Source organism: Rissa tridactyla, chromosome 6 (genome assembly GCF_028500815.1).
Source record: "Rissa tridactyla isolate bRisTri1 chromosome 6, bRisTri1.patW.cur.20221130, whole genome shotgun sequence".
In the NCBI taxonomy this organism is placed as follows: Eukaryota; Metazoa; Chordata; class Aves; order Charadriiformes; family Laridae; genus Rissa; species Rissa tridactyla.
In genome coordinates, this window is record NC_071471.1 from 63,670,137 (window position 1) to 63,689,755 (window position 19,619).

Here is a 19,619-nt window from a genome sequence, read left to right on the forward strand (position 1 = left end):
CTTTGAAAAAGCCCATATTTTATAGGCAAAACAGGTCAGAAAGTAAAGCAACTCCAGTTCTTCCCCCAGTCAATCAGAGCTGCAGTTGCCAATGGTTCCAGTTTTGCTTTTCAAGCCTCGAACAATCTGGAGGCTCAGCTGCTGCCACCCTTTCCCTCTTCCCCTCATGCCCCTGGCTAAGGTGTGTTTTTTCTGCACTCAGAGCTATTGGTGTGTGCTCCTAAAGCCAGTGCCGTTTTTCACATACATAAAAATCATCATGTGCACACGTTTGTAAGACTGAAGGCATTGGAATTATCTGAGGAGCGAAGATCAGGCAGGAGAATTCTTTTTAAAAGCACTTCTGTGGGGCAAATAACCACAAATTCCACCAGTGATGCATGCCGGACTGAAAAAGCCCCCCAAAAATTCACTATTAGAATTATCCACTTTATTCCTGATTAGAAAATAATTACTTATTATGCTCCAGATCTACAATGGTATATAAGGACTTAACTTCAATTCATACCAGTGAGACGTAGTGGGTATTAAATACCATTAAAAAATGTGTCTAAAGCTATTGGATAATTCTTGGGTTTTCACAAGCTTTGCAAGTTGAATTGTATATTTTCTTGCCCAATGATTCTGCAACCCTCTACAGAAATTTGAAAAACAGGGGACTGGTATTAAATCAGGATAAAAAGAACAGACGTGTTTGCGAAGAGTCAATTCATTAAAATAGTAATGTCCCTATCGTCTGAACTCCAGGGTTTACAACCTTCTCTAAGCACCTACCTAATCTATCAATAGCTACCCCTAATGCCAAAATTTATAATAAACTAATTCTGACTTTTTGCTTTGGAAGATTTGAAAAAGACTGAAGAACTAATTGTGATCTGAATACCTCCTGTTAATCAAGAACAAATTCCCTGATGTCCACTAAGAGGCGTGCCCTTGGTTAGTCAATGATAACTTTGCTTCCACTGGCCTTTGTCTTGTTCATCCATTAGGCCACCTGAATCACGCTTTTGTGTTCTCTTAGGTCAATGGCGCCAATAATCCAGGAACATAAAAATCTATAAAGATTACAAGTATGGAATAAGATTCATTTGATTTATTCATTACAAATTACTTAAACTCTACCAATCAGGTTCATTCATCTGTAGTACAAAGCTGAGCCTGCCAGTCACCTAACTACTAATTTCATTTACAGCTTTAAATAAATATCAGATTCTGTAATACATACAGTGATAAAATATCCACACAAAAATAGAAAGATGTTATAAATTGCAATGTTTATGTTGCTTTTTAAAACAAAAAGTTCTTAGATGCCATCTATTGTTCTTCCCAGAAAACTGGAAAAGCTACAGGATTTGCAGGACAATATGAAAATCTATTTGTGTTGTGTCATGTTTCTGTTCACTTCTGATACAGCTGCATTTTCCTTCTCTTGACTTGCAGAATTTCTGAAGCATCAGGGTTGACTGTGACCTGCTGAGATCCTTCCGTCTCCAATTGGTCCTGTTAAATCAAACCCAACTAAATTGTGAGGAGAGCCAGTGGACAGGAGAAGGTTTCAACAGTTATTCTATAAACATATTTGTATATTAAAAATTACCTTCCCTGGCAAACAAAAGAGCAAAATCTGAATCACTGCTCTGCACTGAACAAATATCTACAATGGAAAAGTGCAAAAACCAGAGCCATCCATCTAAGTTAGATACTACACATACGGAATGTGTCAACTCCTAATTTCTAATTTGAGCCCTAAATAAAGAGCAAAACAGCAAACACCTGAGTTCCAGGTGGATTGCACACCTGTAGATTTCCCTGGGACCATCAGATCATTATCATATCTAGGACTTAAGAAGATATTGCCTGCAGTCCCCACTGCCTGCATTCCTCAACCACAGTTATAATTTATTTCCTGAGTAACTTTTCAGATGGAATGTAAATCATCGATATGTTCTGTTTTTCTTGGGCTGGCTTATTGTTTGACTTGTTGCCAAAGTTAAAACTTAAATGAAACAAGTATTTAAAGTGCAGAACCTCTCTTTTATTGTAACTTAATGCTTCCTAACTGTAGGGTCTACAAAGTCCCTGTCTGGATTTCTGCTCTCTTGTGCTGGGACACTGCAGACTGGGAGTCATCCCCATGGAGGCTGGGAGAAGGAAAACTTGGTAGATCCCAAGCTTGTAATTTCTTGCATCTTGGGCCGGACAGAGATGGAAGAGGCTGAAGCATTCCCCCTTTGGAAAAAGCCTCCCACAGTATTGGGGAGCCTCCCACGGCACACATTATGCTGTTAAGGGTCTACACTGAGCCGGTCAATCCAGTTGCCAGCAGAGATCACACAGCAACACAGATGTCTCTTGCTGAAATTAGGAAAAGAGAAGGGGACTTGTACAGGGAGTCCCTTCCACATCTATTTCTGCTTTCCACGGAGGTACCAGGACACTTGGAGATCTGACAACACCCACAAGTTAAGGGAAACACATCCCATAGTATAAGTGAATTCTGTCCCATGGCACTTCCTAGTCCCTACAGGAATTTCTCAGCCATGAAGTACTGGATTCTCATGAGAGGTTCCTTCAAATTAAGATGTACACAAAGCCACAAAGCATAACGAGGGAAGTATATATTTTCTGTTCAAATAATGGGGAGAACCGTAGGCTCCAGGGAGCATTCAAAAGCGTTAAACAGGTGTGCCTGTCTCCCTTCTAGAGAGCAGAGCTGTTGGGACTTGTGAGAACAGTTTACTTACAACTCCAGGTCCATACTGAGCAGAAGCGCCCTGCAATCCCATTTCCCGTATGTATGCCAACTCAGCAGCTCTTCTTGCCATCTCGACTTTGTGAGAACCTGGGGGAGTCCAGCCGATGCCTCTGAGCCAGTTCAAGTCAGACTTGTATTTTACCTGAGAGAATGAAACATACACCAGTCGGTATTATTCTGTTTGGCTCTAATCAAACCACATGCCCATGGTATTCAGGAGAGAGCATATAAAGAGCAACAGAGTCCACGATAAACAAATTATTCATTTTCAGCAAACAGGCTGTAGTTCTTTCAAGAATGTGATTTTGTTGATAGGTAAGATCTGCGAAGCACGCTGCCACAGACAGCTGGACATTGACACAGACACACTGGAAGGACAGTATCGCTCAGCTATACGTACATCACTCTGCAGCTTGTAGGCCTGCTTTGCATGCTTCACGTTTAGCTGCTCAGGATCACAAGTGTATTGGTGCAAAGGCTGCCTGTAGTTAACATTGCTTGCAAGCTGCTGGCTTCTCTTAGCATGGAGGAATCCTGGCTGGTTGAGGTGACTCTGGAACTGTGACATGTTTTGGGCATATCCACTCCTGTACTGGTTGTCACTCTGGAGTTTGCCCACTCTGAGGACATGCCTGATTTTGGGATCATCGTTTGCACTGAGGAATCCAATCTGCTGGCCTCTGTCTCTCAGGAAAGCTTCTCTGTATTTGTACTGCGGGAAGTGCAGAGGAAAATCTCATTTTCACATTCAGATTACCTCCAAATTCTGTTACGAAATAACTTACCCTCCCCTAGCTATCAATAATGCTTCTGTAGTGCACAAAGACCAAGGGTTTGTTTGATACCAAACTACATCTCCTAATCTAACAAGACACTTTAGAAGAATGTCCTTTGTGCTAATTTTTAAAGAAGCAGAAACATTTAGGGAGCCCCAAATACTCATCTCTCAAAAGCAATCAGAGTCCTCTTATTGCTGCACTCTTGGGCACACCCAATACACAGCTCAAGCAATGAAGCTCCTCCATCTTCAGCCTTCTTGCCAGCTATGGTCCTCTGTGTTCAAAGGTGACCCACTTTATTCTAGACTATGCTTTAACTATTCATAGCCTAATACCTATTTTATTAAACTACATCATAATATGCTTCCTTCTCAAGGATAACTCTTTGAAGTGAAACAGAGCAGCCTGGTATTGGACATTAATCTTTGCACTTAACTGGCATTTGGTTTCACTGGGTCACCAATTTTCCAAACCAGAACAAGGTTCACTTACTTCAGAATTCACCCGTTTTTACAGGGTGGGGGTGACATGGGAAGAGGGTTGGGAAGTTTTTGAAACAGAACAATTCTTACATCACTAGCAATCTCTCTTGAAGCCTTTGCTGTCTGGAATGGGATGGCGTCAATCCTAAAATCATAGCCAGATGCCCTTGTCTGTTCCCAAGATGTTTTATAAAATTTCTGTGTTGAGAAGAAAAGAACAAAACAGTCAGTTTCCCCTGCAGTTTCTTAAACGCAGTCCCATAACTGCAATAATAAATGTTTTATCCTACTGGGTTTATTTGTATCAAGAGTCATCAGTACCATCTCCAAGGTTTTGATCCAGTTCTACAGCACTTCAACTTCTTTTCTGTTCACCATAATGATAAAATGCCTCATCTGAACAGTGCCACCAGGGTTTCCTTTTGTACTTGAATGTGGTTGGTTTTGATGTGATTTAATTTCTATTAGAAACTGTGATGCATCAGTCACATCAATATTGCATTGATATTGCCCTTATTCTCTCTTTTGATGCATCCACTTGCAGTGTCTTGGGTTTCGTGGCATCATAATTTCAATACCAGTTATTTCAAGCTTTTCAAATGATCCCTGTCTCTATCCCCAGCCACATGTGGCTTCATTAACTCATATGGAATAACAGACAGTTCTAACATATTTAATGTGACTTTGAGGATGTGAAATACATTTACATCCTGAAGAGAAATTGCTCTAGATTTGGTTCTTCTCCCATTAGTAGCTTTCTTAAAATAGCTTCCAGTCTGCAGGTCCTGCTACGCAGCCGTGGTATTTTAGCTGACACTTTTGGCTGTCCCTTTCTGATTTTTTGTAAGACTTTGATTCACCCTTTCTAGGGTTTGTGACCATATGAAAATGAGCACAAAATCCACTTCACATTTCAAAAGATAATCTTCTGTTTCACTAGTGAATTTAGTGCTAGGTGGTGCTAAATTTGAAGGTAAACGGAGATACCAGAAATCCTGCAAGACAGCCTGGGTAGAAGCAAAGCATTACTGTATGCCCTGCTAACAGGTCTAGGTCTGATCTTTCATTTGTGTGAAATCACCCTTCTGCCTTTTTACCTTTTTCCTCTATCACTTCAAAGAATATAAATCCTATTTTTTTCTTTCACCTACACAGTACGTATCACCAAACAAGGAACTCAAAGCTTCTTATAAACTAAGGTCACTCTGACCCTGCAGTTAAGGACAAGAGCTATTTAATCAGGGAACAGTAGATTAGGAATAGACTGAGTGCCTCTGTCTGGGATAATGTGGAAACAAAATGCCTTTGAACCAATTCCACTCACTGGTTCAGCCGCATCCAGGTTGATGACAACTGTGCCCAAAGGATCAGTTCAAGACAGTGTTGCAGTTTCATGAAGATAGATTATACAGTGAAGGAAAGAGGATCCTCCCTCCTCCCCTACACAAAAGTAGATTTAAATTTCTAACTAACCATACCTGGACTGAAGGACTGAAATCCTTAATAATAGCTGCCTGCCCTAGAAAGCAGAACCAATTCTCAAAAGAAAAATCAGCAATTTTTTCCTGATCCTCCAGCCCAAACCTAGCAACATGTTGGCTTGTCCACAGCCTTTGGCTTTTTCAGTTTTGGTCAGGCTCAGAGAACCGGGCTTCTACATATACATGAAAGTTTTTGACTCCCAAGCCAGTTTGTTTTCCTTTATGACAGCTACCAAGTCAACTCTCCAAAGTGAAAGGCTTACTTACATCACTGATGTGAAGTGCATTCTGGCGGGCTCGGATAAAATCTGGATGATCAGGAGGCAGGGTGTACCTGTGCCTGGCTTCAGGGTCTCCAGCCTTGTACAGTCTCTGTGGAGTCAAAAGTCATTGAATGCAACTGATACTGGAAGCAATGTCAAGATCAAGTCTTCTATGCATCACAATACAACAAAAGTGAAGGTCACTTATAGTAAAATGAAACCTACGTCACTGCACTGGAGGTAGCTGGTTTTAGCATGAATCAGATCTGGAGAGTCAACCACGGCAGTGAACTTCAAACTTTCTGGCTTCTGACGGTACTTTATCTGAGGCGGGGAGGAGGCAACAAAAACGAACAAAGGAAAAAAAACACAGGATGTTTCTGTTAATGATATATCACGCTTCCAAGTGTGCGATAAGGAGAGAAAAACATAAAAGCCACCTTCCTAAAGCCACAGTATTAAAAATATACCGTTCTGCTTTAGTCTCGGTTGTTCTTTCAGCTAGGGAATAGGGATGCTGCTGTATCATTCTGTGGTGCCCAGGCACCAAAGTTCTTTTTTTGTGTGTGTGCAAGAAGGAGTTCCCACTGAAAATTCACATGCAAAAAGCTTTCGAACACTACACTTTTGACAACTCATAATTTTGCTCCATTAATGCATGATACTGAGCAGGCAAATGCCCCTTCAGTGTGGTTGTCAATGCTGTATCCTTCTATATCACTTCCATAACCGCCTGCTTAGAATTTCATAATGGAGTTTACTGCATTTATTTATTGCTACATGTTTTGTTTATACTCTTGTGTTTCATTCGGAATGGAAAATATTCAGCAGGTGTCACACAGTGGACTTGCATCTCCCGTACTGCTTCCTGGTAACTTACACCTTGTATAAACAGGCTCCCACATCAAAAGGAAATGATAAGCTACATTCGTAAGTGTCATGTAACGAGGAGCCTTGATGGTAAACAATTCCTACAGACGTGCTATCCCATGAAAGATTTATCAGTTACCTCGCTGATGAGCTCTCCAGCCTTCTTTACACTTTCTATCTGCGGAGATCTCAGAGCCATCCAACCAACTCCTTTCATGAAGTTCAGGTCTGATTTATAGCGATGCTGTTAAAAATGAAAATCGTTAGCTATCAGTTTTGTATCCACAGCTATTACGGTTTTTTAAAAAGACTCCCTGATTCGTATTAACATTTTGAGGCTTTTCATTTGCCATGCACATATCACGTCGTAAAGCCAAACTGTTTGCATTTGTTCATTCCACTAGGAATTAAATAATGTATCATATGCAAGTTACAAGAGAAGGCCCCACGAGTGAATTAGTATGACTCAAAGCAGTAAGTAATAACCTGTTTGTACTGGGCGTAAAAGAACCCCTTTTGAAATAATTTTCTGAGGTGAGTTCAAGTCAGGAATACTAATTATTTTATCTGGTGCATGCTTCCTCATTAACCCCATTTCTAGGAGGACCCATTACTCTTTCTTTACTCACATTAAAGGCTTGCTCTACCTCCTAATCCAGTAAAGAAAACAAGGCAGACCCAATAAAAAGTAAAAGCCAGCAAAGTTCCCCCAATCCCAACAATTCTGACTTCTCCTTCAGAGGGACAGTGGCTCACTGTGTGACTTTAATCCAATTATCCTTTTTTCAGAGTTTTTCTTTTTCTCCTATAAGCAAAAGGGCATAACAGCCAGCTAGCTCAAGCATGCTGTTTATTACTCTTACTAGATAGTGAGAGTATCGGACAAAACAACCTTCATCATTTTTCTGCATTCCAAACCTGCTGTGTCTAAAGGCAAAGAGCCAAGTGCTGAGGTTCTCACTCATCTCCTATCTTGTCCCTTTGCAGGCAAGCTCTGAAGCACGTGCTGTTAGGGTCCAAGGACTAAGTGTCTGGAAATGCCACTTTCCTATCATGCGAGCCACCATCACACATCAGTAAATAGTAAAAAATCCTGCCTGCCTGGATCTAACCACCTGTATGCCATCTGTTGTTAGCCATTACAGAAGAAAGCAGGAATGGGAGTTGGAAGGGCAAAGAACTGCTATACTATCCCAAGAATATCCCAAAAAAGTTCTGGCAATGAAGAGTACACTTGGGATACCAGATAGCAAGTACACTGAGTAAGAAAGGACACAAGCTCTCCGGTGCTCTGATTGCCGCTCTGACTTTCATAGCTGTTAAGATCTGCTCACCAAATCTGACTAAACCCAACAAGTATCCCCATCACTTTGTCGCACAATAAAATTCAGCTCTCTAAAGACCTCTAAAGAGTTAGCATAACTTTCTGAATAAAGTTTTTCACTTCCTTGATGAATCATTCCATTTCTTTTTTTACAGAACAAAAAACACCGGAACTGAGGTTCCTGCTACAGAGCAGCTAATGACGCTGGACCCTAAATTGTCAAAATACACCTACCTGCATCCATGCGGCTTTATACATGCGCTCAATATCTACATGTGTTTGAAAGCACATACAGACAATGGCTTGTCCCTGAACAAAGGTACATGCTAAGGCAGAGTGAGCATGGATGTGGTTCATACTGAGATTCCATCATTTCTGTCATCAAAGTTTGTCTGAACTTAATTTTCGTAAGCAATTTTTGTGAACACATCTGGGGAACTGGTTATTTGATATGATCATTTCTGTTGGCAAAACGACCTTCTAACATATCCCAAATCAATCGCTGAGCATTTAACCTTCTGCTCAAAGCATTCTGCATGAAGAGCAGTGGCTCTCAAACCACTGACTAGCTGTGATCCAAAGAGCTGAAAGATGATTGCGTGTATCCCTCAGCTCTCGAAGAAGTAACATGGACCACAGTGATTTTCCATCAGGTTCCTAACATGGGAACCTCTAATTCACATATATTCCATATGTCAGGAGCAATCTGGTATTTTGCTGCTACACATACATAAGTTTACAAATGGTCTTTCCAAAAACACTGCACAGTGTCAACATACAATTTGTATCAGTCACTCAAAGCTTTGTTATTGCTAAATTCAATTTGCCATTAACAGCAGGAAAGTCTTTACCTCGCTCTGTAGCATGTGGGCTTTTTTGGCCCACTTCATCTTCATGTCTTCCGGAAGTGCTGTAAATTCATGGAGTCTCTTTCTGTAATCCTGATCACTCGCTAAGGCCTGGGCTTTCCTGGCATGGACAAGATTCACCATGTCCATGGGCAGATGGTACTGAGACCACACTTCTTGGGTTCCCTTCTTATATTCCTGTTCACTCTGTAATTTGGCAGCGTGCAAGCAATGCAGCAACCTGGTGTCATCCAGAACACTTCTGGCACCAATGTGTTTTCCTCTTTCCATCACAAAGTTGTGTTTATATTTGTACTAAGAATAAGAAAGGGTAAAAGTGAAAAAGTGCCAAACTTAGACTGTCTGCTCTAGCTAACTAACTTACAATAAGTCACCGAAACATCTATACTGTCTGTAAAAACAGCCAAGGTATGCAGCACTAGAAAGTAATTGTTTGAATCTCACTGCTCTCAAATTTTAATGCCACAGTAGCTGCAGCATTAAAGTTAAGTGTATCTCAATACGTTCTCTGAATATGCCCAAAGCATTGATCATGTTTAACCTCAGACCATGTTATTTTATTATCTCTCACAGAATTTTATTCCCATCACTAGGAATGAGAGCGTCAGAGAAACAAAGAAAGACAGAAGAAAAAAAAAATATCTATACGAAAGAGAAACATCATGCACTCTGTAGCCTTCAGATTTGCAAATGGCACCCAGCTATTTTAAAGAGTAAATTCAGTTTTCTTGGATCAATAACTATGTTGAGAAGCCTAAGATGGTGGTCTGAGCATGAGAATAAGCACCAGCAACCCCTTGTTCTCATCTTAGCTGGGACTACGACTCTCCCTATGATCTTGCGTTTATCCCCTCTGTGAAATAGTGATGATGATGATAATGATTATTTATACAGCATCAACAGGGTGCTTGGAACTTTAAAGGGAAGGCCTGGGCCCTGAAGAGTTCATAATGTAGTTGAAATGGGATAATAACACTTATCTGCCACACAAGAGAGTTGTGGGGATTAAATTACAGTAGCTAATGTTTATAAAGTGCTTCCAAGATGAAGGGCCAAATTCAGATCTGTTGTAAGTGGATGTAATTCTATTATGGACTTCTACCCTTTAGAGCAGATCTGAAGCTGTAACCAAAAGCACTCTGCAAAATACGGTTAAGTATACATTACAAATTACAGCTAGAAGTAGTTGCTTCATAAAATAAATACACATGAAATATATTCATATTTTATCACAGTAGAGATAAAATATGCAACTACATACTACACAAAATGAAGACTTTTTTTACTAAATTTAGCTTAATTGTCAGGTTTTCCTTGAATTTATTAAATTTCTTGTGAGAAGGGGATGAATTTAGGCTTTTCTGAGAAATGGTTACCACCACGTCTGAGCGTTTTGCAAAGAACATGAGTAAGATTTGTATCCTCTATTTCAGAAATTAAGGGGACACACATTTACAGGAGCATCCACTGCTTTTCACTTTCTAACCAGACAGGCAGCTCCTGATTTTCAGAGATTCAAAGGATGCTCAGCTTCTTCTGACTTCATCTCAATTCAGGAGCACTAACCACTTCCAAAAGTCAGCTCAAAGCAGGATAGACGGAATTAGTGGGCACTCTATAATATGAGGAGCTGAAAGCCTGGAAAGAGGCAGAATCCCCCTGATTTATCTGTCTGCAAATACTTTAATTCACTACCTATTTCCCACTGGAAGATGTTTAACCGAGCTTGGTTCCCGATTAGCAGCGATTCTTCCTCTTCTTTCTTTTTTTAAATTCCCACAAAGAATCTCATTCATAAGTAATATATTCTGTCTCACACTTGTCTCACATGGTTATGGAGTTGCTTTAATTCAGTAAAATCTGCTTTAGACATTGTTTTACATGAAGTTAACAGAAATTAGGCAAGAAGGAAGGTTGAATCATTCAACTCACATCACTGGCAATTTCTCTGGAGGCCCTGGCAGTCTGGAACGGGAGCGCTTCCGTTGTCAGCTTGTAGCCTTGAGCACGTAGATTATGCCAAGATTCCCTGTATTTTGCCTAAAGTAGGAAAGGCACGTGTAGATTGCTGTTTCACTTTTAAATGCACAAAGGAACAAACAAAGGAACCCTCTTTCATTTGTTATTCTGCATTACAGTCTTGTTCTTCATAATCAAAGGATCTTTTTTTAAATTATCTGTGGGAAATCCTACTAACTCAGACAAAACCTGTCTCGTTCTTTATGTAGATTTAATTTACTCACAACCGTATATATGCTAATGGAGATAAATATCAGTACAATCAAATCAGGGAAAGCATAAATAGAATAGATCTAACAAGTACTCTACTTATCCATCTTCCTTGCCACTGCACAATTCATCCTCCATCCCAAATATGTGTAAGAAATACGGAGTAAATTCTTACATCACTGAGGTTGGCTGCATTTATTCTTGCCCGGGTAAACTCGGGCAGATCCAGTGTTGGTGTATAGTGATGCTGACTGTCCTCTCCCGCTGCTTTATACAGGCGCTAGGAAGGAGGTCAAAAAAAGACAATTGCAATTAATTTTCTCTATTGTTTCAATAATATAACAGCAGTTCTTCAGTTATTTATAACAACTATAGTCAGCCAGCACAAAAACCAGCTAAGAATATACCATTGCAATTGCATGTGGGTTTTTTCTGGGCATAAAAAACTCGTACATTAATTTTTATACATATATCATGATGCCAACCCACTACATTCTTAGCCTTGCATTGATATGTTCCCAGCAGGCCAAAAGTGGACCTAAGAACCTTAAGGGCAACACAAACGTGTGTTACAAAAATGGCCAGGCATTTCTGGTAGACTGGCCATATTTTCTAGCTTGGATTTTTCCTCATATTATTACAGATGATTTTGATAATTCGCCTGGGTTTTGTCAATGGGTTTTGTCTTGTTTTTCAAAAATTAGAAAAATGATTCTTGTTGTAGGAACCCTCTAAAGTGGACAGTACTATGCAAATGAGCTGCCTCAAGAACACGCTGCAGACCTGATCTTTCGAGGCTCTGTTTCATGTAAAAAAACACTGATAATGGGACTCTATCTTATGAGCATTATTCAAGTTTTTAAAAGAAATTGAATTGAAAATGGTATTAAATGTTTGGAAATAATAAAATGTGATCTATACTGTAAAAAAAGCAGAAATCAGTGATGCTTTCTTTCTTTTTGATGCATTTTGCTTTCAGAACCGGGTTGTCTCTTTCCCACTCCTCCATCCCTATCTCACTGCATTTTAAAAGCATATTTTCTGATTCACGTTAGGAGAGCCTACCTCATTAGCAATCATATTGCTGAATTTTGCATGAAGGAGTCCAGGAGAGTCTGTCACCGAGGTGTACTTGAAGGAGTGTGGCTGCTGACGATATTTACTCTGAGTTCACACACAAAGAAAAATGAACAGAATAACTAAATTTTCTTGTCAGATAAGGGACTTTTTCCAATACCAGTGGTCTAGTATCGCTTCCTGCACTTAAAACTCTACTTTGCAAAGGGTATGTGTCCATTAACCGTTAGACTAATTTACCTTTTGCTACTCTGAATTTGACGCATTCAAGTCTCATAGGGGAAATGAAAATTAAATAAGGAATAAGGTGTGAAAAAATGCCGAATACAGTAACAAGGTTATTTCACCCCTTCGTGTCATTAACTCTGGCTAGTGGAATTACAGCAAAGGTAATCCAATCCAGAGAGGACGTGCTGCACAAGCTTGATGAACTTTTCTGTGGGAAAAATTAGGTTCCACCTGGCATGTGGTCCTATGCCAGAACTGTGAACAAAAGAACTGCAAGATCACTGCAAGCAGGGATCCAGTCACTGGAACACCACCAGGAAGAGCACTCTTATTTTTCTTAATTTCACATCTATGTAAACATGGGCAATAGATCCAAGATTTGAAACTAGCAGAGACTGTAAGAGACCGCAAGAGAGGAAATAAAAATCCTGTTGGAGAGGGGGAAAACCAACAGCACAAGAAGGCAGCAAGGAAAAAACAGACTGTAAAGCAGGAGCAGAGCTGAGGACAATGTAACGTATTGGACACTCTGCTGGTCAGTCTAATTTTGGAGAAACAGTACAAGGTACTTATTAGACATAGGCACAGCCTTATTTTTACTTGAAAAAGCCCATTTGAAATCTAAAATAAGTAACATAAAAAACAACCCCCTGGGTCTGAAATGCAGGAGAAAAGATTTGCGAAAACAGTTAGCAAAGTCTGAAAAACCTTGAACTCCATCAGATTCACCCATCTGCAGTTAGGACACGAATGGAATGATCAAATGCAAGGGGAGGGAGCCTAGCATTATCCAGTGAGTCACTTTGCCAGCCCAGTTTAATAGAAAGACATCTGGCAAACTCTTGTTTGTAGTGGAGAAATCAAACCCCTCTTTTGTTACCTCGCTGATGAGTTCAGAAGCTTTCTTCTTTCCTTCAATCTCTAGGGCCCCTGGAGTAATACATCCAACTCCTCGCATAAAGTTCATGTCAGACCGGTATAAATTCTAAGGAAACCCAAGCAGAAGTAATTACAAGTTTGCATTTGAGATGCCCTATATTTATTCACCCCAAAATACACAACAACGGTATTCAAATAAATCCATTAAAATTAGTACCTACCACAGAGAGTTCATATACATTACCCTATGTTCTTGTGTTCATGTATGTGTCCGTGTACACACAGCCCTGACAGATCTACAGTACGGATGCGAGATTCCCAAAGTCTCATGAACACCAAATGATACTTGGGCTCCTAACTTTTCTTTGTAACCTTGAAAAAACTTTTCCTAGACACATGAATTTCTTTCATATATAATATGTAAATCACAGCTATGTATTATTTATTTATAAATATATGTAAAATAAGACCAGTTTAGAAAACTGTATGAAAATATATTTAAATAAAAGCTGGTAACTTTTTAGTAAGCAGAATTACAGACAAAATACCCTTGCTTTTAAACAGTTCTGAATGGTCAAAATATAAGTAGGGAGCACTAAGGAAAAATAGCACTGAGGCACTGTACAGATTTTGTTTAAATATTTTCTAGATCACCAAACTCGTCAATGACTCACTGTAAATATTACTTTTTTCAAAAGTTAGCAATAGGTTACCGGTAGATACATTCAGACAAATATTATTTCATTTGATGATGAGAATAGTGAGGAGGCGGAGAATCATCTTATTTTCTGCTTCAAAAGAACTATAAATACCAAACAACTAGTAAAGAACAGATACGCCTACTCAATGGATATGTGGAAACTGCTACTGCTTACAGAGGGAAGGACTAGTGTTAGTTAATGAGGCATTTTGGTTCAGCCAACTACTTATAATGGAAATGGACTATGCCTTCATTTTATTCAGCCACCTAGGAGAACAGAAACAGCTCCTCTTCTATTCATGTCTGTCCAGTGCTAATCTCTAGTCTCAAAGGCGTCATGGTGTTGTGTACAGGCCATATCCTTTGTGAGTCAGAAGGTAAGAGAGGACAACGCTAGAGTCTGGTCCTCACCCCTTGCCAGCTATTACCACCAGCTGGTAAGAGAGTTGAATTCTGCACTGAGACATGTTGCTGGCAACCAGCATTTCACTCCCAATTCAGAAGAGCGGCTTGGATGGAAACCTGCCTCAGAATTTCTGATTACATGTGTTTTCACCCGAGTTAGGGCAGCACAACTGGCGCGCGATGTTTACACTTGTTTGAACACAGTCTGCTATTTTTAAGACTGTTGGCAGAAAGGGTTAAACTGATATACAGTAGCATTTTGGGTCCAGACTTGTTTTTAAGATACAGCCCCTTCTGAGGTCTCCAGAAGCTACAGACACAGCCTACACTTGAGTTTGTCAGGCATTATCCAGTTAATTTTACTCAAGATTACGCAGAGAACTAAACTCATCCTTCTTAGAATTTCAGCGGTTATGTCTTGGGCCAGAGTTTGTAAGTGTCCTACAAATCAGTTTTTAACAATAAGCACCTCTCTGGTGGAAGTACACATGAATTTCACCCAGATGCAAAGCAACACAAATACCAGTTGGTAAACAGTTTGCATGGTTAGCAAGATCTTAAAAAGAGTATTGCACCAACAGTGCAAACATTCTCACTTGCAGACACTTCTCTGCCCGGTCATCAAAGACTACTATACTTTATCTCTTGGTATAGCATGATCACACACATTCTAGAAATGCCCAGTAAGATAAATGTATCATTTCTGAATGTAATCAAGGGGGAACAGTTATCGTTTATCCCTCAGCTGCTGCTCAAATACGTACTGTCAGCTGTCATGATTTGGAACAGAACTATCTTGCATCAGGATCAACGGGGAAATATCCCTGGGATGTTTTGCAATTACCTCACTCTGTAGTTTGTATGCATTCTTGGCACACCGCAATCTCACATCATCAGTCAAAGAAGTGTACTGGTGTAGCAGCTGTCTGTATTCTTGTTCACTGACCAAAGACTGGGCTTTCCTGGCATGTACCAAGTTGATCATATCCAGTGGCAGGTGGAAGTGAGTCTTTGTATCCTCAAAACCTTGCTTATATTTCACCTATCAAATTAAAAACAGATCACATAGATATCACAACATGGTAATTAGAATTCAGGTTTTGATCAGAAGAGATATTCTCTGTATTTCTTCCATTTTCCAGCATAAATTATTCTTTTTAAAAGTAAGTTTCCTAACTAGTTTAACTATACTGTGAATGATCAATACTTAGAGTATGTGGCAGTCTATTCTTCATCAAAACAGTAGCCATCTACATTATACTCAACTAGGCTGAGATATTATTTAATTTTTTTTTTATTAAAACTGGATACATTGAATCCGTAAACCTACCAAACTGATAAATGAATTCTTAATTCACTGCATTTCTAGCAAGCACAACAAAAAGGTGAAGCTACTGCCTGAGGATAAAATGCAAACAGCCATATTTACATTAGAATTCGTACAAATGCTCACTCAAAATATTTGCTGGTCTTTATTGATTTGGCCAGTTTCATTTCACAGTTTTAAATGTTATTTTTAGTGCTGGGGTTTTTTCACTTCTTGTCTCTGTCCAGGAAAAAAAAAGTCATAGAAATCTTCAAAGAACTTTTTTACTTTTTTTTACATGACATTTCCCTATCAGATTATGCAAATTTGAGATGTTCAGGCTGTTCATCCAGATAATGAACATCCAGAGTTATTGATGATCATCAAACTGACTTAGACTAACCTGACAGATGGATGAATTCTTCAGACACTTATTGTTACCTGTATCAGTCTAAGCATACCATCACACAAGAAAGAATCCCAGTACCAGCCCAGCACTCACTGAAATCCATGAACTCTCCCATCTATATCCACAGTCAGGCTCGTTATGGACAGTTTTGGTAAGAAAATAAATAGTTCTTAGATTATTTATGTGCTTAAAGTCAGCCAAGTATTTCACTGCTTTCTGGCTCAAGCCACAGTGTTCAATATGCACTGAACAGTTACAAATGTTATAGACAATGAACAGATGATGTAATTCTTAGCATATCCCAAGACCAAGTGGGAACCATTCCCCAAGCAAAAAAGCCCAACTTGAAATTCCATAAACTCATTCATGCTTTAGTCATTCAGGAAAACAGCAAATTGAAAATTATCTCTGAATAACTTTGTATCTCTACCAAATTTAATTTAATTCTGTACAAAGACCAAAGTCATGGCAGTCGGGTGAAGTCTCTGGTGACTGGGAAAAGGGAAATATTGCACCCATTTTAAAAAAGGGTGGAAAGGAGGACCCTGGGAACTACCAACCTGTCAGCCAATCTGTGCCTGGGAAGATCATGGAATAGATCCTCCTAGAAGCTATGCTAAGGCACATGGAAGACAGAGAGGTGATTAGAGACAGCCAGCATGGCGTCACCAAGGACAAGTCCTGCCTGACCTACTTATTGGCCTTCTATGATGGAGTGACTCCATCAGCGGACAAGGGGAGAGCTATGGATGTCATCTATCTGGAATTCTGCAAGGCCTTTGACACGGTCCCCCACAACATCCTTCTCTCTAAATTGGAGAGATATGGATTTGATGGGTAGACCGTTCAGTGGATGAGGAATTGGTTGAATGTTTGCATCCAGAGGGTAGTGGTCAACTGCTCAATGTCCAGATGGAGATCGGTGACAAGTGGTGTCCCTCAGGGGTCCATATTGGGACTAGTACTGTTCAATAATCTTCATCATTGACATAGACAGTGGGATCGAAGGCACCCTCAGCAAGTTTGAGGATGACACTAAGATGAGTAGTGCAGTTGACACACCTGAGGGACATGATGCCATCCAGAGCAACCTAGACATGCTTGAGAAGTGGGTCTGCGTGAATCTCATGAGGTTCAACTAGACCAACAGCAAGGTCCTGCACCTGGGTTGGGGCAACCCCCAGTATCAATACAGGCTGGAGGATGAAGGGATTGAGAGTAGCCCTGCCAAGAAGGACTTGTGGGTACTGGTAGATGAAAAGCTGGACATAAGCCAACAATGTGCACTCACAGCCCAGAAGGCCAACTGTATCCTGAGCTGCATCAAAAGAAGTGTGGTCAGCAGGTTGAGGGAGGTAATTCTGCCTCTCTTCTCCACCCTGGTGAGACCCCACCTGGAGTACTGCTCCAATTCTGGAGCCCCTACTACTACGTCTCTGGACGTGCTGGAACGTGTCCAGAGAAGGGCCAAAAGGATGATCAGAGGGCTGGAGCACCTCTCCTATCAGGACAGGCTGAGAGAGCTGGGGATGCTCAGCCTGTAGAAGGCTCGAGGGAGACCTTATTGCGGCCTTTCAGTACTTAAAGGGGGCTTATAAGAAAGATGGGGATAAACTTTTTAGCAGGGTCTGTTGCAATAAGACAAGGGGTAATGGCTTTAAACTAAAGGAGGGTGGATTTCACTAGACATAAGGAAGAAATTTTTTACAATGAGGGTGGTGAGGCACTGGCCCAGGTTGCCCAGAGAAGTTGTGGATGCCCCATCCCTGTAAACATTCCAGGTCAGGTTGGACAGGGCTCTGAGCAACCTGGTCTAGTTGAAGATGTCCCTGCTCATGGCAGGGGGTTGGACTAGATGACCTTTAAAGGTCCCTTCCAACCCAAACTGTTCTATATCTGATTCTTTCTTATACTTACACCACTCTGCAGCGATGCTGCATGGACTGAATGAGCAATGCGCATATCACCATCCAGGCCACGTGAGCCAACCATCTGTCCTTTCATTTTCTGAAATGCCTCCTTATACTTGTGCTAAAAAGGAAATACGAATAGAAATGTGAATAAGAGTGAAGAGAAATAAGTATTAGTCAGATTGTTAAAACCTGAATAAAAGGGTTTTCATATTACAGAAAGAGAGCTATGGACAATAAATTCTGTCTATACTCAATACGATAATAAACCTGAATAAAACTTTAGTGGATGCTAGGAAGACCTCACTTGTTCAAACCTTTTAATATTTTGTCCTACTTAGAGAAAAACAAAAAAAATACACCAATGAACACTTACAAATAGCTTGGGCTAGTTACCTGCTATTACACAGGTGGTAGAAGAGAAGAACCTGGTGCAGGTGCTCAGAATCAACCTCTGAGGAGCCTCTTTCACAAAGTCAGAAAGACTGGTCTCCTATGCTTGAAATTAATCTGTGTATCTCTAAAACCTTTAAAGGACACCCAAGACAAACCCCGAACGGTAGAACTTCCTGAATGAGCTCTCTCTTCCAAAGCTTGCCTAGTTAACAGTGCCTGACAGCTCCTGAACAACCCCTGTGATTGTCCAGTCACTACAGCAGATAAGTTGGTCAACTTTGCTAATGAACGTTTGCTTTCTCAAACCTTCCTTTGCTTAGTTAGCAATAACATGTCATTGTGGCTGCAATTCCAAAAGCACAACTAACTAGACCGAGGCCAGATGTCTCCCAGATGTAGAGTTGGCTGGACATACTGTTTCCATCAAGAGTCACTCAGCAGAGCAGAAACAGTCTGGAGTGACTGAAATATCCTACTGGACAATATCAGCAGTAAGTTCACATACATCACTTATGATTTCACCCGAAGCCTTTGCTGCCTGGAAGGGAATGGCATCTAGTTTCAGTTGATAGCCACCATCTTTCATCTTTCCCCAGGACTCCTTATAGCGAATCTAGGAAATATGGAACAGGATTAAAGCAGAGTCGCTGTTCAGAGGGTTGACACTGCAGCATTATTGCTATCCAAGCAATGTTACCACATTAGTTTCATTCCATTCTAATGCAGAGGGCTAACATAAATGAAGATATCAACACAACAGGAATAATCACATAACAAACATCCATTATATAAATGTATTTGTTTGTTCATTCTTAATCTTTCTAATGTAGGAGAAGTTTGATAAGAAGCTGGATTTCTCATATTACTGCAGAAACATTTAGACCATAGAATGATCGTATACTGGGAAAGAAAAGATATTTAATATGATTTCCTGTGTAGGACAAATAGCAAAATACTACCAACTTTTTCACTTTCCTTTAAAATATTAAAGGTCAGATTTATACCTCACTGATATTCATAGCATTTAACTTGGCCTGAAGGATTTCAGGAAGATCTGTCGTTGGTGTATACTGATGCTTTACACTCTCTCCATGCTCCTTGTACAGCCTCTGAAATAGAAATGAATTTCAGTAGGAAGTACTCACTACACATTCAATCACTAGTTCAGACAAAACCATTAACAAATAGGTTTATGGAAAGCAAAGTCTATAGAAAAGTGACAGCAGCATTAATAAATACAGGCAATTGTATCAGTCA

General features: G+C 40.1%; 2 protein-coding genes across 5 annotated transcripts in view; one reads left to right on the forward strand and one right to left on the reverse strand.

Moving 5' to 3' along the window:
- The window catches only part of HABP2 (hyaluronan binding protein 2), a 32,408-nt gene extending 23,602 nt beyond the window's left edge, over nt 1-8,806 (forward strand). For 2 of the 3 annotated variants that reach the window (XM_054205090.1, XM_054205093.1), the window contains exon 14: nt 1,441-1,792. The gene's annotated coding sequence lies outside the window, so the exon portion shown is untranslated. Of the gene's footprint in view, nt 1-1,440; nt 1,793-7,617 lie in introns of those variants that run through there. The other variant, XM_054205092.1, reaches the window with a different exon arrangement.
- The window catches only part of NRAP (nebulin related anchoring protein), a 53,297-nt gene continuing 34,099 nt past the window's right edge, over nt 422-19,619 (reverse strand). For both annotated transcript variants that reach the window (XM_054205089.1, XM_054205088.1), the window contains exons 27-42: nt 19,367-19,471; nt 18,868-18,975; nt 17,974-18,087; nt 15,186-15,383; nt 13,238-13,342; nt 12,118-12,216; nt 11,228-11,332; nt 10,756-10,863; nt 8,806-9,117; nt 6,770-6,874; nt 5,986-6,084; nt 5,765-5,869; nt 4,107-4,214; nt 3,156-3,467; nt 2,745-2,897; nt 422-1,500 (exon numbers count right to left, since the gene is read on the reverse strand). In XM_054205089.1, the coding sequence (XP_054061064.1) occupies nt 1,399-1,500; nt 2,745-2,897; nt 3,156-3,467; nt 4,107-4,214; nt 5,765-5,869; nt 5,986-6,084; nt 6,770-6,874; nt 8,806-9,117; nt 10,756-10,863; nt 11,228-11,332; nt 12,118-12,216; nt 13,238-13,342; nt 15,186-15,383; nt 17,974-18,087; nt 18,868-18,975; nt 19,367-19,471 (2,238 nt within the window). In that variant the 3' untranslated portion in view covers nt 422-1,398. The remainder of the gene's footprint in view (nt 1,501-2,744; nt 2,898-3,155; nt 3,468-4,106; nt 4,215-5,764; nt 5,870-5,985; nt 6,085-6,769; nt 6,875-8,805; nt 9,118-10,755; nt 10,864-11,227; nt 11,333-12,117; nt 12,217-13,237; nt 13,343-15,185; nt 15,384-17,973; nt 18,088-18,867; nt 18,976-19,366; nt 19,472-19,619) is intronic.